Raw genomic sequence first — 23967 nt, 5'->3', positions numbered from 1 at the left:
TTTCTTTCACTGTGGGCATGTATATCCTTGCACATCTCAAAGGATCTCCATGTCTCTGATTGATTAAATTGAAAGGGAGGGGAATTCCAAGTCCTTGACTGATTAAAGTAAAATATTCCCTTCTTACAATGGGCAAGGGTCACAACTAGTAATATTTCTTTATGCTTATACTGGAGTCACATAAAACACTTCCATATTAGCCTTGTTACAAGGGAATTTCCCCTTTCCCCAAAGAAAAATAAAGTTTCAACCCCCCCCCCCAAAAAAAATAAAGTCATTGAATGTATGACACAATGTTTTGGACCTGTTGAATTTGAGATGCCTATTTAATATCTGGTTCAAAATGTTCAATAGGTAGTTGGTATAATAATATTTATTTCAAAAGGTACAGTAGGTATTTGGTGATGTAGTACTGGATCTCAGCAGAAAGACTTGATTGTACATAGACACTTGCAAATCATCTATATAGGTCAATGATGTTGAACCTTTTAGAGATGGAGTGCCAGTCCTGTCCCCACCCCCTGTCCATCCTCTACCCATCTACCCCAGATACTACAGGGAGAAAGTGCCCCCATTTGGTTGCTGAGCAGAGGGGTGGGTAATGAGAGGGGCATGTGGAGAAGGGGAAGGGAATGGCTCATGTGCTCTGCTCCCCTCTAGCTCTGTTGCCTGTGAGCTGCCCACCTTACCCTCTGTGTACTGCTATTGGGCTGCTGGGAAGAGGGGTGGGGGTGTTGAAAAAATGTTGTCAGGCATGGTGGCGAGGGGGAGGGGAACAGCTCCACTCAAGTCCCCCTGCCTTTCTATTAACAAATTTGGGGAATTGGTGTCCCACATGCCCATAGAAAGTGATCTGCATGCCATCTTTGGCACCCATGCCATAGGTTCACCATCCCTGATATAGTTAATTGAACCCACTGGGAATTTATGAAATTATCAGAGAAAGTTGTAAATTAGAGACAAACTTTCTGTGGACTGGACAGGTTTCATTTGTTTTTCCTTTTAATCTGTACCAATTCCACCCAATACAATTTCTACAGCATAGTAGAGACTAAATGAAAGAGCCAGCTAGGGTATAGAGTGCTGGACCTAGAGTCAGGAAGACTTAAGTACAAATGTGGCCTCAGACATTATTAACTGTGTGATTGTGGGCAGGGAGCTTAGCCCTGTTTGCCTCAGTTTCCTCATCTGTAAAGTGTTTTGGAGAAAGAAATAGCAAACTACTATAGTATCTTTGCCAAAAGAAATCCCAAATGAGGTCACATAGGGTGTAACTTGACTGAAAACACAAACCAACAACAATGAATTGATAAGAAGAAATGATAACATTATTCTAAGCCTTTGTTGCACAAATCAGAATAAAAATAAAGGGAAAATTTTCCCTGTTGCCTGGAATTTCTTAAAGACTTTTCTAATATTCATAACAATTTAAAAAATGAAAAGCTGTTATTTTAATCACAGTAAATAGATATAGCTTAACAAAATATTGTCTCCTAGAAAGCTTATTCTAGCAAACAGATGAATATGATATGTAATTAGGATATGGAAAGTACCATCCTTTTCCTTGTTATTCTCCTGAGTTTCCTATTTTATTACCTAACTCAAACTGTATATAGGAGATTGATTCCAAAGCCAGAACTGTTATCCTGTTCTTTTGGAGTCTTGTTTGCATAATGCTAGGAGGATCAGATATAGCAATTGATGCAAAAATAAAAGACTTTAAATAATTTACTTTGAAGTACACATTTTCATATTATTTCTATTTTCTTTGTCATGTAGATAGAAAAAATACAGGTTATTTGTCAATGATGCTAGTCCTCTGAGATTTTCTTAATTTCAGGTCCTTTTTTAGCAAACTGCTTTTTCATAATTAAGAAGTATATTTCTACCCAATTAGAAGTCTAAATTATGGAAAATTTCATATGAATGTTTTTTTTATCATATTTATGCTTTATAGTTATATATAAGTACTAGTAAACAATCAAAAACATTTATTAAGCTCCCATTTATATCAGATTTTGGACAAAATGCTGAGGGTGGATATAAGTGCTGAAATGAAACAGCCATTCATTTCAAGGAGCATATATTCTATTAGGGAAGATATATACAAAATAACTATGTATGTACATATAAATGTGAATACATATAAATATTCTATAGATGAAGACTGATTTTTGAAGATGTCTCTAGTAGTTTGAAACAAGAGTAAAGAAATTAAAGAGTCATTCTTATGTATAAACTTCAATTCCAATAGTGAAATTTATTTTTAAAGTAAGCCGTTATGCTATATAAAAATCTTGATTCAAGAGAACATTGTACACTGAAAGTGAAACATTGTGGAACTATCCAATGTAATGGACTTTACTACCAGTAGCAGTACAATAATCCATGATATTTCTGAGGAACTTATAAGAAAGAATGCTACCTACATTGAGAGAAAGAACTACGGAAATAGAAACACAAAAGAAAAACATAACATAAATTATCACTTGTTTATATGGGAATATAATTTGGGGTTCGGGGTTTAAAAGATTGCTTTATTGTAAAAATGAATAATATGGAAATATATATCAAATTATAACATTTGTACAACCCAATGGAATTGTTTGTTGGCTTGGGGAGGGGGAAAGTAAGAGAGGAGGGAAAGAAAATGAATCTTGTAAATATGGAAAATATTCTTTAAAAATAATAATAATAAATCTTGATTCAGCTTGGCTTATTTATATGGAAAACAGAACTCTCTAAATTCAAGTGTACTTGTGAAATTCAAAACCATTTTCACTGACTTTTGTCCACAGATTGTCTAGTCAGGACACAACTTATTGCCTGTCTCATAAGATTATAATTAGCTATAGTTAAAGATGAAAGATAATTCATAAAGTTGAAAATTGTTCTTCTGCATTTTTCTCCAGGAGAGTGTTTACTATTTAGAGCATAAAGGCAACCTATTCAGTTCACCAGTTCAATCTCCTTGTTTATAGATGAGGGAATTTAAGCCTAGAGAGGTAAAATGTCTTGTTCAAAGTCATCACACAGGTAATAAATTCTAGAGTATGAATTTTAACCTAGTTCTCTGATATACTAATATTTGAATTGTTCTACTGGTAATCTCATATCAAAAAGTTGTTATATACCAAGAAGAACTACTTTAATCGGGTAGAAATTTAAGTGTATGTTATCAATTGAGACGTACTTAGTTTTAAATACACCTTATTACTCTGTAATGAACCGTTTTCTTTTGAATTTATAGTCGCAGGTCTGGCCAGTATACAATGAACCCTGAAAGCTCTAAAAACGTTGCAGAAAAGCCACCATTTGACCGGTCAAGTTCCCAGGATTCGTTGGATGACTTATCTTTTGAAGACTATTGGACAGAACTGGAAAATATTAAGAAATCTAGAGAGAACAGACATGAAGAACAAGAGGTTGTTGTTGTAAAAGAGCCTGATGGTAATATAACATGGTTTTAGTCTATTTATATATTAATGTAGTTAATGAGCATGGAACACAAGTGAAAATAGAAAAATACATTTCTTGAAATAACTTCCCTAAAAATAGTATTAATGACATTTCAACTTGAAAGTTATTAGGGAAGATGCTGTACACAGATTTAGTAGGTTTATGCAAATGTGTTAAGATTAAAATTTAGTTTCTCTGCTAAAAAGTATTATATTTTTATGAGGTTTATTAAAGATTAAGAAATCAAGAAAATACAAAATAAGAAAGCACATGTCTAGGCCCAGAGAGCCCATTCAAAACCACTCACATCTTGCCTGCTATGTAGAGAGCCGCATGTGCTAAGAAGCAGAAGTAGGGAGAGAGAGTAGAAGGCTGAGTCAGTTTAAATATGCCTGTCTGCTTGTGGCCCAGGTGAGGACCTCACCTGGGATTATGGGGAACTCTGGGAGCCACCAAAGATTCCTGGGAATTGAAGTCCGAGGTTCAAATCTCCATTTTTACAAATGGAATACAAACATATTCTTATTTTGCATCATTTTTTAAAATGCTTGAATGTGACCTTTTCCATGCTTTTAGATTTTGACAAAAATACTAGAATGAGATGTATTAGATTTGAAAATGACTACTTCCTTTTTTTATGAAATTATGAGCCTCTTTTAAAATGTAACTTGTTTAAAAATGTTATATTTAATATAGTACTATTAATACTATAAATATTCCCCAATTCTTTTCTATATTGTGTAATTTTAAAATGTTTTATATACATCTTTATTTTCTTTTCTCTTTTTTTGACATCATAATCATTATTCATAATTTATCCCTACAAAAATTAGTAAATAAAAGGCCTTTCTTGTAACAAAAATTACATGCAAGCAAAACAAGTTCATTTCCTGATTTCTGCCTGGAAATATATGTCTCATTACATACCTGCATTCCTCCATTTCACTTTTTATAGGTGGGAAACAAGCCTCAACATACATCTTCTGGAGATGCTGTAATAATTAGAGTTCTTAAATTTTACAAAGCTATTTGTTTTTACAGTACTTTTGATTCTTCTCATTTTACTCTACATCAGTTCCCACAAGTCTTCCCTGGTTCCTCTGAATCCATCTTTTTCGATATCTCTTATGATACAATAATATTCTATTATATTCATATATCATGATTTGGTTTGTCCTTCCCCATGCACTTATTGGACACATTGTATTTCTGGTTCTTTGCCTCAAAAAGATGCTGCTATGAATATTTTGTACTTATGGATTTTTTCTTTTAGCCCTTTTGGATATATATATATATATATATATATACACACATACACACATGCATTTGTGAATACACACACTCACATGTAGTAATGGCACCACTGTGTTAAAACATGCATAGTCTAGTAGTAACTTTTTTCATGTGTAATTCCAAATTATTTTCTAAATTAGGTGGACCATGTTGCAGCTATAGATGAACTTCTTTCTACAACACCATTGACATACACATATGTACATATATACATACAAATATAAATGACATTATATATGCACACATGTATATAGGATATATTACATGCGCACCAACATGTTATACACACACATACATACAAAATAGCATTTTTTTTTAAGGCAGATGTATAGTCTAATAGTAACTTTTTGGTTATAATTCCAAATTACTTTCCCTGATTGTTAGATCAATCAACAAGTTCTGTACTAACTTCTTTTTTATAACATAATAATGACTTTTAGTCAAAATGTCTAGAAGCAGTTATTTTATTTTTCCACACCTCTATTTGTAATAAATTCTTTCCTTAAATCGATTTGATATTGGTGGAATTATGTCTTCCACCCATTGGTACAATTCTGCCCTCTATGGTAAAAACAGAACAAATCTACACTGTCTTGTCAGTAGTCTTTGAAATGTTTAAAAATAGTTAGTGTAACTTCTTTGAGTTTCATCTTCTCTCTGCTAAATAGTTCTAGTTTTTCCCACTTATTCCCATATCTTAGGGTTTCCATATACCTTATCATCCTCTTATTCTGGATTCTATTTAGTATATCACTTTCATTTGGAAAATGTGGTGTCCCGAACTTTACACAACTTTCTAAATGTTATATAGCCAGTGAGCCCTCCTTGATCTGGAAGTGATCATGTTAGCAGAGTCAAAGAAGCTGATTTTTAGATCCCTTTTAATTTATGAACGTTAAACTGTAAAGTTTCTTGAGGGCAAGAACAGTCTTTTGTTTTTATTTCCCCAGTATTTTGCACAGTCTCTGACACACAATACATGCTTAATAAATGCAAATTAACTGACTGTCTTCTAGGCCTTATTTTTATATAAAATGTTTTCTTAGGGTCTTGATAACCTTACCATATACTTTCTGTGATGACTTAAAAAAAAACACCCCAAAACACAAAGTATGGTATTTAAACTCTCTTAAATTTAATCTTTTCTGCTTAGGTTCATTGTTCCAGGCTATTGAATTACCTTTGAATTCTAATTCTATTAGCTATTGTATTATCCTTTTCAAATTGTTCCATCTCATATCTTTTCACAAGTGGATAAACATGCCTTTTATGTTTTCATTTAAGCCAAGTCAATGAAAAGAATGTTGGACAAGATAGGACCAATTTTCTTTTTTCTTTTTTTTATTGACAAGCTTTAAAAAGTATAACTAAACATATATAAATAAAATGTAATACTTTGAATGGGGAAACATTATAGTTTTTTTTTCCCATGCACAGTTAGAAGGAAAATATTCAGAAACCAAAGATGATGACCAAGAATGCTGCTTCTCTGAGCTAGTTTTCTGTAGAAGAATCCTCTCCAATAAAAAAATGAATAATTTTTTTTGTTTTCTTGCCTTCATCATTTCCCTCCAACCTTGAATCCTCCCCTATAATCAACAATTAAGCAAAAGCCAACAGATGGAATAACAACTTCCTCTTAACATAATGAAACTTTCTTCACACTTAGACCCCAACTGGATAGTCAGTTTCAGCACCATTAGCCATTCCTATAAAGACCTTCCAGATTCACACAATCATTAATCAGTATTCTTTAAGTATTTTTTATTAAGTTATGATTCTGTCCCCAATAGAATGTCTTACATGCTAACAAAATTTTAAATTTAGTCAAAGAGCTTATTAAATTTTTTCTGGACCTTTTTATTTAAAATTTCTTATTCTTTTTTAATCTCATCTGTTAATTTTACTTCAATTTTCCCCAGGGTTCATAAGACTGGAATTAAAGTTTTACTCTAACACATAATGTCTGTGATACCCTGGGCAAGTTACTGAAAATTTCAGTGCTCAGGAAATTTGCAGTTGCTGATCTGCTTTAGTAGATAAATTTTCTTCATAGGAATTCCCAAAAAAATCACATTTCTAGTGTGAAAAAAAAATTACTGTATTATGTGCTTTTGTATAATGAAAGTTATCCATACATTTGCTAGTAAAAATTATGAGCTCAAAGCCTGTCTAATGGAAATTAGAACAAGATACATGAAAATGATAAGGAGTATTTGAGCTAATTTATATTACATGCATAAACATGAGCTGCTTTGTCACTCATTAAGATTAAAAAATATTCTCATAACAAAAAATCAACCTTGCAACAACCTTTTCAAAGGTTAGAATACTTCCCCCCATTTACCATCATTTTTCTGCATTTTCATTTATATGAATTTTGTCTCTCTTAATTAAATAAGTGATCTTAAAGTAAACACATTCTTTGTCATATATATTATTACTTATAATAAAAGAACAAACCAAGAAGCACAGAGGTCTCATAGTACATAAAGAGTTGGCTTTGAATTCAGTATAACTGTTCCAAGCAACTCTTTGAGACCACGTTGAAGGAAAGCTTTTAATTTGTATTAATAAAATGCATCCTGTAAAGATAATTTTAACATTGTGACTTAAAAATCTAAATTTAATTGGCTGCCAGGGAAAATCCCAAATAATAAAATACCCAAGTCAGCTGGAAATTTATGGTGATTTAATTGATATAGTGTAAAGAGATTAAAAAGAAGGAAAAAGGAAAAAGAGTAGTATTTGTTCCTCCTGGCTAGTACTGAGCAGGAAGATTAGGAGATCTAGAAAGTAAGGTTTTGGAGTGTTCAGGAGGAAGGAATCAAATTAAACTCCAAAAGGGCTCAGTCAAGATGTCCGAACCTGAATCAGCTCAAGGGCAAACTCACCACCAAACTCAGACAAATAACTGCCACCACTCCAAGATGTTAGAACACCTAGCATGCTGTATCCAGAGTTGCCTCTCAAGGGAAAGAGAGTGAAGAGAGCCAGTGACGTGCCTTATATAGATAGTTTTACATCACTTTCCTGTATCTCATCTGTACCAATGATAGCTTGGCTTGACTTAGGACAGCCCAGGGGTCTGTCTGCTTTTTCTGCACCTGTCTGTTGAAGGCCATTTCCTCAGATAATTAAATCTTTATGAGTATGGTGCAGGCATCTTGACCTTGTTAAACTGAGTAGGTTGGAGAAATGTATAGTTCCTAAGACATAATTCTGTTAAACCAAGTATCTCCATTGTTATTAATCAGGAAATAGCTAAATCAGATCTTCTAAAGTATGGCCTGAGTAGGGTGGAGTAGTTTTAAAATTCAAAATCCACCTTTCTTCCTTCCTTCCTTCCTTCCTTCCTTCCTTCCTTCCTTCCTTCCTTCCTTCCTTCCTTCCTTCCTTCCTTCCTTCCTTCCTTCCTTCCTTCCTTCCTTCCTTCCTTCCTTCCTTCCTTCCTTCCTTCCTTCCTTCCCTCCCTCCCTCCCTTGGTTCTATAAGAAACTCAGGTAAACATTGAACTTTTGCTTGTTTCTTTGATATCTTTTTTGGCCAAACTCTCATAGGCTACTTCTTAAGAGATGGAGTGTCAGGAAGTGAGATGGAAGAATTTTGTTAGGGTGTGTTTTCCTTTATAATGGAAATTATCTCAATCTTCCTTGATTTAAGCAGTATTTTCCCTCTTGACTTAGAGGGAGAATTAGAAGAAGAATGGCTGAAAGATGCGGGTTTGTCAAATCTTTTTGGAGATTGTGCTGGAGACTCTCAAGAAAGCATGGTATTCTTATCAACATTGACTCGGACTCAGGCAGCAGCAGTACAGAAACGGTTTGAGACAGTCTCTCAGACAATGAGGAAGAAAAACAAGCAGTACCAAATCCCTGACGTCAGAGATATCTTTGCTCAACAGAGAGAATCGACAGAAAAAGTAAGTGTTCTTTTCTACTGTTGATTGGGTAATGTTAATAAAGAAAAGAAAGCCAGGAAATATACATAAAGAGGGATGAATCTGTTATTTTTCTGCTCTTAGCAGAAACTTGGATCTCTGATTTAATTAGACATTTTTGATAGTTAGATGGAGGTAGAATGAGAATTAAAGCATCATTTCTCACAAGCATATCAAGGTCTCCTCTTGAACACTTTAAGAATTAGTCATTCTGTATCCTTGAATTTTTATTGCTTCCAACACTGTTTTGTATCATGTGTACTTGGTCTAACCCTCCTCTCACCATCTTTGTTTTCTACATCTTCCTATAGCACATCTGCAATTGTGATGTTATGGTTCCAAATGAGGTAGTTCCTCTCTTGTTGGCAGGGAAAGAGTTTATAATAAAAATCTTTACTTACCATTTCTTTTGGTCTGTTTGTTGTGCTTCATCCAGTTTCATTTTTAATGCCCTCAGCATGACTTTGCTTAGTTGAGTCTCTTGCCAAACTTGTTATAAACTTGTTTTTCCCCGTGGTGCTTCTCACTGTTTTATGAGCCAATATTGCTCATAATCTTCCACTACCCTTCTCCATGAGATTTTGCAAACGAAGTTTATATTTTGAACTGGTATTGCCCTTAGCTGCCAACTCTTTCCTGTTGGCAAGGAGATCTTATAGGATCTCTTTAAGAAGAAGGGTGAGAAAATAGACTGAAATCTAAATAATCACATTCCTGTAAGTCTCAGTAAACATGTCAGCCCTCAAAATAGGTAACGATTTTTTTTTTAGAATCAAAACTCTAGTAAATTCTTGAACCAGACGGTCTGGAATGGATGGAGCCACCAGGACATGAAAGAAAAAAAAGCAAGTTAATTTAAATTGTGTTCGTTTGTTCAAAGTCCACACTGGATTATATAATAAATATTTAACAAAATTATTATTAATTGGAACATTAGTACTCCTTACGAACCTGTATTGCATTTGTGATCATCTGTTTTGTACATTTAGCAATTTCAGCAGACTTCAGCCAGCTGTGTTTATATGTATATGAACTACAGGAGTTGGGTGTATGGATGTCTCAGTCTTTAAACGTTTTCACATGAAGTCTTGCTGACACTAGAAAATTGAGTACAGAAATGAATGCCATCTGCCCTGTCATCCTCGATTGCTAAAGAAAACAATTCTAACCCAGTTCATGAAAATATGTGTTTAGATGTTGAAGTAGAAATATTGGCTATATTTTCTCAGCCACAGAAGGATATTCTTCCACTGGCTTATCTGGGAAAGTTGGGGTCACAATATTGTTATGTTTTGGTTCTTTTTTTTCTGAGCAAGAATGGAACAAATCCATTTATGTGTACTTTAGTCCGATCATCTGAAATTCCATACCCAGATGTAGTTTTTCCAAGCTATTTTTGACTAGCAAAGTAATGGTGGATACAATATGAGGGAATATATATTCTGGTGCTTCTTTGATCTCTTCTCTGAATGGTCAGAATAACACACCTGTTGTCTATTAACTTAGAGAGTACAGTTCTCATTACTTCATAGGTGACGGAATATAAATTGGAATCATAGCTGGGCTATTAAACGACTTTCATTTCTGTGCTCAGAAAACACAAATTGATTTACATATGAGAAGAGAGTGATTTGTTTAAGATTAATTCAGTGTTGTTCAGTTGTTTTATAGTTTTAGTCTTAACCAACTCTCTATGGTAACATTTGATTTTTTGTTCTTTTTTTTTCTGGCAAAGATACGGGAGTGGTTTGCCATTTCCATTTCTGATTAATTTTACAAATGCAAAAATGGAGGCAAATAGGGTTGAATGACTTGCTCAGGGTCATAAAGCTAGGAAGTGTCTGAGGTTGGATTTGAACACAAGTTTTACTGACTCCATCTTGCTGTTCCATTAATTCAGTTGAAAATCCCCAATGCTATTAAAATTACACAGTGCATGTACAATGAAGAAAATTCAAATTGGCCACTTTTGCCTGGGGGGACAGGATCAACCACACTTGTACCCTCTTCATATAAACCCTAGGGAGACTCTAGCTCCAACTTATATACAGAACAAAATTCTTAAAGTATTTATTGCCAATGCTAATATTCTTTAGTGAGGCCAAAATTTGTTAAATTATAGATGGCCATGAAGAAGCAAAATTGTAGATAAAGTGAGATTCATTGAAAGACATGGCATAAAAATTTGGCTAAAGCAGAGGTGGCAAAAACAGAAAAAAACAGTAGTCCCCAGTACATTCTGAACCAGATTAAAATATAATTTGGAACGATTTATGAAATAAATAAAAATACAAGAAAACATTGATAATGTTAATATGTGATTTTCTGTGTCAATATGTGCCAAAGGAATTCTTATGTAGCATAAGTAGGTGAAGTAGGCTGTCCCTCTATATCCCTCACTTTTCTGTTTGACTTTGAAATGATTGGGCTAAAACATTACCTTCTTGACAGCCTCTCTGGACCTCAGATTTTTTCATCTGTAAAATGAGGAATTTTGACTAAGGACCCTTCCAACTCTAAATATGAATTTATGATTAAATAAGAGATTACTGGTCCTTTCTGTAGCAAGAGAGATAAAAGTTGAATGGTTGGCACTGGTTATCCATAATTATTTAAAAGATGGAAAGTGTATATCCAGTAATTGAGCACATTTATAGAAGATTTAGGCAAGCGGATAGGCAAGAAGTGTATAGAAGTGGGGAAGCTAGATGGCTCAGTGAGTAGAAAGCCAGGTCTAGATATGGGAGTTCCTGGATTCAAACCTTACTTCAGATACATCCTACTTGTATGACCCTGGGCAAGTCACTTATATCCCATTATTTAGCCCTTACTGCTCTTCTGCTTTGGAACCAATACACTTGATTCTAAAGACAGAAGGTAAAAGTTAAAAAAAAATTAAAAAAGAAGTGTGTAGGAGTACCCATGCCAATAAGATGCTGCCTCTAAAGGTGTGTGTGTATGTGTATGTGCACATGTGTGCATGCATGCATATATGCCTGCACACACACACACACACACACACACACACACACACACACACACACACACATATATTTCCTGGAGTCAGGAAATCTCATCTTCCTGAGATCAAATCTGGCCTCAGACACTTATTAGCTGCATGACTCTAGGAAAGTCACTTAAGCTTCTTTGCCTCACTTTCCTTATCTGTAAAATGAGCTGAAGAAGAAAATGGCAAACCACTCTAGTATCTCTGCCAAGAAAATCCCAAATGGAATCAGAAAGTTGTCTGTGACTGAATTGACTGAACCACCACACCAAATATTATGAAAAGAAATATTATGAGTCAGACATGACTCAACAACTACCTATCATCTCTCTCTCTATCTCTCTATCTGTCTGGCTATGCTTTTCTTTATTTGGATTTTTAAATTTCTTGATGATTGTAGAGTTAGTGGTGACTTATTTCTAATTCTTCTTCCACACAGCCAATAATACAATGTTTTCCACTTGGTTGACACCAAGGATTATTTATTGGTTAGCTGATTTATTGTAAGCTTAATATCTATTTGTTCAGTTTGTTCCAATTCCAGTAAGCATGCCATTGTCAAAGATTAATAGAATTACAGTATTTGTAGTGATTTTTTTTCTGTTTGTAATTCAGGCTGACTAAACGGCTTGTTTTTCTATCTTTAGGTTCCATATGGCAGTGAGTTGGACTCAGACAGGACAAATGAAAACAAATATAAAGAAAAACATGGTAGGTAGCGCCATTTCTCGAGTATTTTTTCTGTTATTAATTGAATTAAAATTACTGATCAAATTCATAGGATTTGAGTGTTTGAGGCATTCAAATATACAACTGGATGGCCCTGAGTCAGAAAAACCTGAGTTCAAATCTAGCCTTTGTCACTTAACTAGCTGTTTAACCTTGGGCAAGCCACTTAACCTTTGTTTTGTAAAATGTGTTTCTATTACCTCATGTGTAAAATGAGGACAATAGCATCTACCTTATGGGTTTGTTGTGAAGATAAGGGAAGGGGAAGGGAAAAAAGCATTTATTCAGAGCCTACTACATGCCAGGCAGGATGCTAAGTGCTTTTACAAATATTACCACTTAAATGAAGGATTAATAAAAAAAAAAAGGTCAGAAAAAGTTAACTACTTGATCCCCACAATAATGCTGTGAGGGAGGTGCTATTATTATGCTCATTTTATTGTTGAGGAAAACTGAGGTAGAGAGAGGTTTTTAAGTGACATTCCCAGTGTCAGAGGGCTTGTCAGTGTCTGAGGACAAATTTGAACTTTCGCAATCCAGATTCAACCCCCTACAGTAATAAAAGCTAACATTTCTATTGCTCTTCTTATGTGCCACGTATTGTGTGAAGTGATTTACATTTATTACTTTATTTAATGCTGACAACAATCCTGTGAAGTAGGTATCATGTTTACCCCCATGTTAACAGATAAGGAAACTGAGGCAAACAGGCTAAGTGACTTGTATAAGGTCACAAAGAAAGTATGTACTCGAGTCTGGATTTGAATCCAGGTCTTCCTGACACAAACCACTAGGCCCCTACCTGTTTCTTTAAATGAGATAATATATTTAAAATGCTTTGTGAACCTTAAAAGTACTATATAAATGCTAGCTGTTATTATTATTAGTAATAATAATTAAATTGTATTGTAAATTAAATTAATGTAAATTAAATTGTAAATTAAAATGTCTTGTCACTTGCCTCTTGGGAAACCTTTTTCTTTTGTGCTTTCCCTCCTAGAGTCATAGAAACTTGCCTTTTTACTCTTCTCCAGTCTTAATTGTTATAGGAAATACTATGTGTGAAAATGTCTTATGCCTTTATCTTTAATATACAAGGCAGCTAGATAATAAGAGTTGATGGAGATTTGGACTGGGGGTCAGGAAAACCTGAGTTCAAGCCCTGCTGTACACATTTACTATCTATGTTAGCTTATATAAGACACTTCATCTTTGTTTGCCTTAGTTTCCTTATCTGTAAAGTAGGGATGATAATAGCACCTAATTCCAAGGTTAGCTTGAGGCTCAAACAAAATAATATTTGAAAAGCATTTTGTAAACCTTAAAGCACTCTATAAATGCTAGCTATTATTTATTTAATAAATATTTAATGTTGTTTTATTTGCAATCTGTGGGTATAGAATTCCATATAGTTATAAAATGATTAGTTGTCTCCAGGTATAGCTTCTCCCTCTTTTTTTCCCCAAAATAACTTCTTTCGTAAGCAAACATTTATTGGCTGGAAAAATAACTTTGGACCACCAGAATGCTGGCTTAGTACTAAGGATGAACAATTTATGCTAGCATGAATATATGCTTTGGTCTTTGAGGATTTTGTGGCTGGCAATCACCCAGTCACTAGAGAGAGCCTAACCATGGGGTCTTTTCCCCTCTTTTCTGGAATCCAAGCTGCAGTCTATAGAAGTGGGAAGTTGTAAAAGGCCAATTCATCATGCTAGCTCTTGCCAGCAGTGGTGCTTGTACCAACCGGGCAAGGGGAATGTGACCTACTTGTTTCCTGATTTACATCTGCTTTGGCCAGCATACTGTGAAGTGGGCACAGATCCTCAAATTAGCATAACAAGAGAATCAATTAAACTCAAGTAAAGCCATGCTAGTCTCCCAGTGTTTACAACTGCACCTGTGTTCAGTACTATGTATTGCTCTTTTTCAGCCAGTGAAAAAAACCAGTGTTAGGCAAACAGCAGAAAAATCTGAAGGGAATGATGGGAGGCACTTGTCTGGGGCTCATTCAAAAATGTGACTATCTTAACAGGCTCCCTAAGGATGGAGGTGCTGTGATTCATTCAGAATGCCTTTCTAATTGCTTGATTTTTATACATGTTGATTTAAATTATTTTGTTCTCTAATTTAGACAGTTATAAGACTGCTCTGGTGATAAATGTAGGATTTACACATTTGAAAATGGGCCTTAATTATCTGTAAAATATTTCCCCATTATTGTGTACACAGACACTCTCTGTTAATGGCATAATATTCTTATTGAATAAATATAATGCAAAATATAATGGAAAATCTATCATTCTTCTAAAAAAACTGTTATCTATTACTTTGGGAAAGGAAAAAAACAATTTTATTAAAAATTCCCTATGGATTTGGATTTTTCCATTTGAATGTAATATGAATATGAATGATAAGAGAACAGTCATTTTTAAGGAGTTTTACAAGCTATCTGTGGCATGATATCTCTGACACCATTCAAGAAATGGGAAACCGAGAGATAGGAATTATAAGATTCATACCGTAGGAATTTCATATAAGAGCCAAATGGCTTCTCTTTGTACCATGTGGTAATTCCCATATGAAAATAAACAATGATCCAGTTGTTATTCTGTGATGGATATGATTCATCACCTGTTTGCCTGCTGGGTAGTGACTTATATACTAAACTCTGATTTTCATTTGAAAGGGATTCTTCTCTGTATCACAACCTGACAACTAGATATACTGCTAGTCATGCTAACCTGTATGCTTCTGCTCATTACTCTTTCTCAGTGTGGGGGAGGAAATTTTTGTTTCATGCATGTTTTATATCTTTATTCTTGTCCCATTTCTTCTACTTGCCCGTGTTCTTTCTAGCAAGATCTAATTGCTTCGGAGAAACCAATTAGTGTCTTCATTGGGACTGTTTTTTGGGAAGAAATATTCAGGGAGAAAGAATGTTTTTTTCAAAAATTCTCAGCTGCATATAAGGTAGTACAAAATAGTTGCTAATTTTAAAAAGTGACCAATCAGCTTTCTTCTTTATAGCTGTTTCCTAGGTAACAAGCACACAGTCACAGAAAAGTATGAACCAGAATAAATCAGTGGCAAAATAGATTGAAAAAAAAACCTATTCATGACCCTTTGGTCACTACCTCAAAACAAAACAAAAATTAACAGTTAATAGGAAGCTAATATTGAAAGATGTATTTGTACTTTGGGTTTGGTTCTTAGAAGAAATAGCATTGTTTAATAATCATTGGTGACATGTTTGTGTCTCCCATTATTTAGTTGTGTATATAATTATCACTGTTATCAATAATATTAGCAATAGTAATAAAGCTTCAAATTTGTGCTTCTTAGAGTAAAGGGACACAAGATGAACTTAATTAGTTGTGATATTCAACATAAGTAGGTATGGGGGAAAAATAAAGTATCCCCAATTACATACAGTTACATTTATATTTCTTATTTTTCTTTAGATTTAAAAATAACACATACACAAAATTCCTGGTATTCTGATTTCTTCCAAAATATCTTCATTTTAATCCAAGTTTCTGTCTTTGTTTAGTGTTCCCAGGAGTCTTTCAAAATTCATCAAACTCTTGTATGACTGTGCAGGTGTCGATGGTGTGTATGCTTTTATTGGGCTACTCAGAGCTTTTAAACTGAACAGAATGAATAAGATGAAAAGAACAAAACAAAACAAAACAAAACACAATGCAATGTTTCTCACCCAGGCTTTTTTAGTATGTGCTATAATCAAAGATGAAAAGTTTCCTGGAGACTTTTACGTAGGAGACTCATCATCCGAAGTCGAAACTACTTGTATTAGAAGAGAAGTTTAGAATATTAATAGTCTCTTGTGACTGGAGAAAAAAAATTAATCCTTGGAAATGATGGAGTTCAGAACATCTCTAATATCTGTGGCCCTAGGATCCTCTGAGTACCTTTGTATTCTCCTACCAGTTTTTTTTTTTTTTTTGGTACCAGCTGCCTCCAGCCCTGAGTCTCATAGCTATTAGCTTTCTGGCACTTCTGGTTTTGAAATTCTCAGAATACTAAGTAGGTGAAATTCCAGTAAAGGGCAGGTAGAGTGGTGAGGGAGTTTATTCCGGGAAACTTTTTAGAACCAAACAGGTAGAGAAATGTGGTGTTGGTGCTATTAAAAAATCCCAGCCAGTCATATGACTCCTTTGCCAACCAAATGCATATTTAATACACAGTACTATCTCACTAACTTATTCTTTAATTTTGTAAAGTCAATGGCTACTAAGTGTTTTTGAATATAATTTATTTCAAGTATATGAATTTAATATAACTCGTATCCACTTATTCTGTTTGAAGGTATGGTTATTTATAGGGAAGGTAAAGATGAATGAATATTTAGTTAATAATTCTGTATGTGTGCTTCCTCGGAAAGTCTCTTTGTTATGTGCCATTTTCCTGTTTGGTTTTTGATTTTCCATATGTCATCTTATTTTTTATGTATAAATAGCATCCAGTAATGTCCTCCTTCAATCCTTCACCATGTATAAATGTTACTCTGGGTTTTTAAAAGTTATATTTTTAGGGTGAAGCCCTTCTGTCACTTTTTTGGAGAAATGTCTCAAATGGGATCCTTGTAATATTTGGCATGTTTCTTTTCTAAGAGCTAGTCTGGAGAGGTGCTTCGATAAGTTGTCCACAAATGAATGGTTTTTCCTTATGATCTTTAGGTGTTATAATACATTTGGGGTCAGGAAAACCGTAGTTCAAATCCTGCCTAATACTTATTAGCTATGTGACTTTGGGCAAGTCATTTTATCTTTTTCAGCCTTAGTTTCTTTATCTATAAAATGGGGATAAAAATAGCTCCTACCTCACAGAGTTTTTGTTAAGATAAAATGAGGTGACATACATAAATTCCCTTTATAAACCTTAAGTTTAGTCATTTTTGGGGCCAGTTAAATGGCTTAGTGGATTAAGAGTCAGGTTTAGAGAAGGGATGTCGGGTTCAAATCCAGGCTCAGAAACTTGCTAGCTGTGTGACCTTGGGCAAGTCACTTAACCCTCCATTGCCTAGCCCTTACCACTCTTCTTCTGCCTTTATATTCAACATTCCGAACTTACCCTATCATCTCCTTATTTCTATATCTGTCCAGGAGACAATCACCTTTCTGGTTGCCCATGTTTACAAGCTAGGATCAATACTCTTCAGTTGCTCTCCATATTGTTTCCAATTCTCTATTCTCCCTCTCCATCCTTCACATCTGCTCCTCTCTTCATCCACACTACCTCAGATCCTATTCATTTCTAACTTCTTTAGCAGTCCAGTTGGCCTCTCTACCCTCTCTCTACCTCTCTCATCTGCAATCCATTCTCTAGTTACCAAATGGATTGACTCTAAGATAGATTCCAAGATTGATTTTAAGACAGAAGGTAAGGGTTAAGGAAAAAAAAAAGTTTAGTTGTTTTTCTGTCACATTCCACTTTTTGTGACCCCATTTAGGTTTTTTGTGGCTACGATACTGGATTGGTTTAGCACTTCCTTTTCTGATTCTTTACTGATGAGGAAACTGAGGTAAACAGGGTTATGCGACTTGTCCAAAAACATATAGCTAGGACGTATTTGAGGCTCAATCTTAACTCAGGTCTTCCTGATTCTAGGCTCAGTACTTTATCCACTGTGCCATCTAGCTGTGTGCAAAACTTAAAGCACTATATAAATGCTAGTTATTTTTTTAAAATTAAGATTGCCTGATGAATCAGAAAATGTCTATGCTTTGATTTGTTGGAAAAGCATTTACATCAACACAGAGCATTAACATATTTTAATAAAAAATACGTTGCTAAGAATAGCTTTTGTAATATTGGTGGCTTTGGGTCTCATTTCCAGATCTGGCCTCTGATCTTGGAATTAGTGAGAAGAACAGTCCATGTCTGCCTGAAGATGTCCCAGCTTCTGAAACAGACATCAACTTAGAGATTTCCTTTGCCGAACAAGCAGCTAATCAGAAAGAGACCTCCAAAGAAAAGTTTCGGGAGAACAAAGACGAGTACAATTCATTACCTGTATGTATATCTCCTGAAGCATCAGATGCCTCTGAACACTAAGATTGTATGCCTTATGCAGCATGCATTCTTTCAACATATGTGGAAGGAATGAATGAATGAATATTGACTTTATCTCTCTAATTCAGATGTTAGTTCTTTGAATTCCATTTTGGCACTGGAGCTGTGTACATCATATAATATTTAAATAGCTATGTGATTTCATAGATATAAGCATTCATTTCTGTGATCTATTTTCTTCTGAGTATGACACAGTAATTTTCACCTTATTGCTTCCCTTCCTCCTTTCTTTAAAAGCATTAAAAAGTCTCATGCTGCTGTTTTCTCAACATGAATTCTTTAAAATATATCATTCTGGAGTCAAATTTATTTTTTAATTTTTATCTGATGGTAGTGAAGAGAGGTCTTGTCTGCAAGGATGCTAAACTTTCCATTGCTTTGATTAACTAGCATGGCTTAGAGATATGCTTTGATATGAGTAAGAATGGGAGTCTGCATCTGTCAATTAATTGATTAAGTACCAATTATGTCTAATTCTTTTAATCTGGCCAAGGGATCTTATGCAAATAAGCTTCCGTTTTGCTGTAAAAACAAATCCAGTGGGTAATTAATAGCATCTTTTCATTCTAGTTGCTTTATTTGACAAATTAATACATTCTTTTTCACTTCCTTTCCAAAGAAGGCAGGAGTGTAGCAGATAGGGTAACCATCTGAATAGTCCAGATATCCAGGCTTCCTTCAACTGTATTCTAAATCTAGCACTGAATCAAGAAGCTAAATCTCATGTAGTTAGACAACCCCATTTGAAATCTCATTACTTCCCATTTAAACTTGTTTATTAATAACCTTGGTTTTTCAGTTTCTTGGTCCATAACATATTAGACATAGTAAACTAAGTTTTGGAAATTAATATGATAAAAGTAAAAGAGCATTGGGCTTGGGATCAAAGCCCCTGGTCCAAATTTTAGTACTAATTCTTTTCCAAGTGTGTCTTAATTTTAAGTAACTCATTTTACTTCTTGGGCCTTAATTTCCTCATCTGTAAAAAAAGAAGTGAAAATTTTTGCACTAGCTGTTATTAAAAAATAATGAACAATATGTAATATAGTGATAGCTAGATGGCCCAATAGTCCTGAGTCTGGAGTCAGAAAGACTCATCTTTGAGTTCAAATCCAAGTTCAAATTATTATGTTGTGTTACCTTGGACAAGTCAAATAACCCTGTTTGCCTTGGTTTCCTCATCTGTAAAATGACCTGGAGAAGGAAGGGACAAAACAGTCCAGTAGCTTTACAAAGAAAACCACAAATGTGGTCATTTAGAGTCTGACTGAAAAATGACTGAACCAAAAAAAAAAACACAACAAAACAAATCTGAGGGTTATTGTGAGGAGTGCTTTGCCAAGTATAAAGCATTATAGAAACATGAGCTACTGTTATAAAGAAAGTAAAATTTATAGCCAATAGTCTGCCAAAGAAGTTAGAGACAAAATTAACTAGAGGAGAAAACTATTTTATCACAAAGTCAAATAATACATGTGCATAATATTGGCTTACTTTCCAACTTTTTGTCTTGCATCATTCAGGATAGTCAGAGGGTCACTGAATTTTATTGCTTATAGTGACCTTACAGAGGCTGTAGTCAGTCCTCTTCATTTTATAGGCATATAATACTTCACTGTGGATAAAAGTCAAAACAGCAAATATTTATTCCCTACTCGGTGCCTAATTCTGGGGAGGCTTCAAAAGGTGCACCTATGTTGAAAGATGTCTTTCTTGAGCAATATGACTTCTAAAAACACTGAATTTTTGAGAAGTCTTTAATTCTATTTTTAAGCAAGCAAAAAGACAGGGTAGCTTCTGCTGAATCACATTCCTTGCTCTCAACAAACTAGACAATCTACTCCATTAACTAAACAAAAAAGTGAGGAAATTTCATAAATATTTAAAGGTTTTAGCATGAATTAAACATGGGGATAAAGAGCTCATTCTTTTTACTGGGTACTGTGTTAAAAAAAAAATTGCTAGGTAAGCCAAATGCTTGAAGTAATAATATTTTAGGATTCTTTGAATATCTGGAATAATACTTCAATTATTGTATTAAATTTCTCTTTTTGGAATGTTAAAACTAGATTTTAATTTAATATTGGACAGCATAGTTAGCTATTGGTCTTTAGCAGTTCAAAATTATGAGTTTAAGATGAGGTACAAGAAAAATCCGAGTGCCATTCTTAGCAGTTATGTAATGACCTCACCAGATCGTATTCCATTAGTTCTGGGCTAGCAACCTGGAAGTTATGAAGTCACCACACTGATACTATTTATTTTATCTCTGGATTGATAACATATCTCCCTCATAGTAGAAAGTAGATCTTAAACTTAAATATCTTAACAGTAGTTACCCACCCTGAGTTACTGATTTATAGAAGAATTTTCTTGTCCTTCTTCCTGATCCCACTTATTTTTTTAATAATTCAAGAGATGTAATGCATCAAAAGGGATAGAGAGCCTAAATAATAACAGCAAATATTTTATAACATTTATTAATGGCTTTACATAATGAGCCAAGTGCTTTACAATTACTATTTCATTTGATCTTCACAACAACTCTGGGAAATAAACATTTTTAATATTATTATTATTATCATTTTACAGATGAGGAAACTGAGGCAGAGTGACTATGCCAGGGAAACATAGTTACTATTTACTGAGGCTGAATTTAAACAATAGTGTTCCCAATTCTAGGTCTACCATTCTACCTTTTTTTTTCTAATCACCTAGCCACCTGTTTTGGGTTTGCTTTGGTTTTGGCTGGGAGACTGTTTTTTTATAAAACACTTTCCCTTTTTAATTTTTATTTGTTTAAAACTCTTACCTTCACTCTTAGAACCAGGAAATGTAAGTATTTGATTCTATGACAGAAGAGAGGTAAAGGCTATGCAATTGTGATTAATTAAGTGACCTGCCAGAATCACACAGCCAGGAAATATCTGAGATCAGATTTGAGTTCAAGACCTCCCTTCTCCAGGTCTGGCTCTCTATACACTGAGCCACCTGGTTGCCCCTGGACAACTGTCTGTGAGGTCCTTAACCTTTTGGAATCCTGGACACTTTTCAAAGAAGGTAAGGTGTGGAAGAAGTTTCCTCATAAAGTGTTTCCTTTTATGAAATTACAGTTCTAGACTTTGTCTCCCCCAAGTTCTGTTAAAAAAAAGTCAAATATTAATTTCAAAATACTTAACTGACTACAGTTCAGTAAATTTTAATGAAAACCATTCTTAGTGAGAATTAGATGATCAAGTATTAATAGGAGCAAAACGTTATAGGAATGGGTGGTTGCTATGGGTGGAAAAAAATAGCAAAAACCAAACCAAAACTGCAAAAAAAAGATATTAACTTGGAGGGTACTTTCTTCAGTGCTCATGATTGCCTTGTAGATAACCTAGATTCAAAAGGGAAATTGAATTACAAGAATCTAATTTGAACTTGTCCCTGAATATGTTTAAAGACGAGTATATAGTGAAAACAATGAATGCCTTTTATACTTATCTCTTATATGTTATTACAACAACTTACTCTGACTCCTGGAAAAAGGTGTGGTTGGTTTTTTTTTTTAATAAAAATCTTTTTAAAAATAGTTTGTAAACAATGGGGCTAGTCATATATGTAAAAGATTTCAGTCTTTTTTTTCTTTTGAATTCATTTGAGATAGAGATTCCAACAATACTGTTGTTCGATCAGAAAAAAAGATAAGGAAATAAGATTTTTTTCTCAAAAGGAATTCTTTGTCCCAATGACAGGAAGCCTACTAGGATATATAGATATATTTGTGTGTGCGCATGTGTGTGTGTGTGTGTGTGTGTGTGTGTGTGTGTGTGTGTGTGTGTAGCAGGCATGTGTAGAAGACTGAGACTGATAAAGTAACGGATGATTCTGATAACCAATACTTGGCTTTTGCATGTATCAATGTGTAGTTGTGTCCCAATAGTAGGAGGGGTGGATTTATCAGAGGTCAGTACATGAGATTAAAAAATACATTCTAAATTTAACAAACATCAAATAAAAGGAGCCTTTTCACATACAAAGTAGAACATAAAATAAAGATTATGTGTGAAATTCTAAATCCATATTCTGTAGAGCTTGTTTTTCCTTTTAATTTATGATATATTCATTGTGTATGTTTCAAAGCTATCTTGTTTGTTGGTGTTTCCTTCTGTTCTCTTTTCCGCTTAAAAAAAATAATGCTTCAATGATCCTGTTTTTTTTTGGGGGGGGGGGTGGAGCAACTCTATTGTCTTAAAGAGTGGTTAGGTGGCACAATGGATAGAGTACTGGTCCTGGAATTCAGGAAGACCTGAATTCAAGACTGACCTCAGACATTTATTAGCTATGTCACTCTGGAAAAGTAACTTAACCCTGTTTGCCTCAGTTCCTCATCTGTAAAATGAGTCAGAGAAGGAAAGGACAAAGCACTCTGGTATCTTTGCCAAAATAATTCCAACAGGGATCATGAAGAAAACAAAGGAAGGAGAGCAAATAGAAGAGACAGGGTTGGGGATTGTCAGCAAATTTTCTCTATTCCACATACTGCTTTCTTTCTTTCTTTTGTTTCTTTGTATTATTCTTGTCTTCTTTCATGACTCAGTTTAGTCTGTTCAATGCTATTTTTTCCCCCCTGATTAAATAGAATTGTAAACTATGTGATCTAGAATTAGTGAGGGCCAGGTCAGGGATTAGGGGAGGGGAAGGGAACAGATGTAAGTGAGACACAAAGAGGGAAGAAAATAAAATTCCTTTCTTAAGACCTTAACTTTGTCCTTTTTCTGTACTAAAAAGAGAGAGAGAGAAAGAGAGAGAGAGAGAGAGAGAGAGAGAGAGAGAGAGAGAGAGAGAGAGAGAGAGAGAGAAGGACCCAGATGTAGGTGGTGAAAAATCCACCTAAGGACCTTCCTCGTGAGAGAGGCCTAGAAGGTTGGTTGGAGATTTAGAATTGTAGAATCAGTGACATTTTTTTATCTTGACTATCAGTTCCCTAACCTTAAGTTACAAAATAAACTTAACTCTTGTGTTTTTCAGTATTGTCTCAAAGGGTTTTTACACTTCACTGGCCCTGGGAAGGGTCAAATTTTCCTCTTTCCCTTTTAGAGACAATTTTTCATTTTCCCTTATCTCTCTATTCCTACACTATCTGTGACTAGGGATTCAGAATTTGACTCCTTCATGCTTAAATGAGTGGGAAGTACCTATTCCTATGGACAAGATATTTGGATGTGGAGATGGGCCATACTGGGAAGATTTGCTATGTGCATTCTAGACCTTTAAATGTACTTTTGATGTTTCTTTTACATATTTAGGGTATAGGTGGTCTTTGGGAGGGTAAAGTTTGTGGAAGAAATGGAGAGTGGGGAATACTAAGCCAACCGGGCTGGCTGTCTCAGATAACTTTTGTTCCAAGGTTTTAACACTTGATTTCTGCATTGGGCTAATTCTTCAATTAAGCAACTGG

At 34.5% G+C, this 23967-nt stretch overlaps 1 protein-coding gene across 6 annotated transcripts in view; it reads left to right on the top strand.

Moving 5' to 3' along the window:
• The window catches only part of ARHGAP18 (Rho GTPase activating protein 18), a 236912-nt gene that overhangs the window by 157645 nt on the left and 55300 nt on the right, over positions 1-23967 (top strand). For 5 of the 6 annotated variants that reach the window (XM_056818752.1, XM_056818755.1, XM_056818753.1 and 2 more), the window contains 5 exons: positions 3251-3450; positions 8439-8674; positions 9463-9537; positions 12347-12410; positions 18289-18464. In XM_056818752.1, coding sequence (XP_056674730.1) covers positions 3273-3450; positions 8439-8674; positions 9463-9537; positions 12347-12410; positions 18289-18464 — 729 coding nt within the window. In that variant the 5' untranslated portion in view covers positions 3251-3272. The remainder of the gene's footprint in view (positions 1-3250; positions 3451-8438; positions 8675-9462; positions 9538-12346; positions 12411-18288; positions 18465-23967) is intronic. The other variant, XM_001369716.4, reaches the window with a different exon arrangement.

The sequence above is a fragment of the Monodelphis domestica genome, chromosome 2 (genome assembly GCF_027887165.1).
Source record: "Monodelphis domestica isolate mMonDom1 chromosome 2, mMonDom1.pri, whole genome shotgun sequence".
NCBI lineage: Eukaryota > Metazoa > Chordata > Mammalia > Didelphimorphia > Didelphidae > Monodelphis > Monodelphis domestica.
Note: the sequence above shows the minus strand (reverse complement) of the source record. Positions and strands in the feature narration are given on the sequence as shown.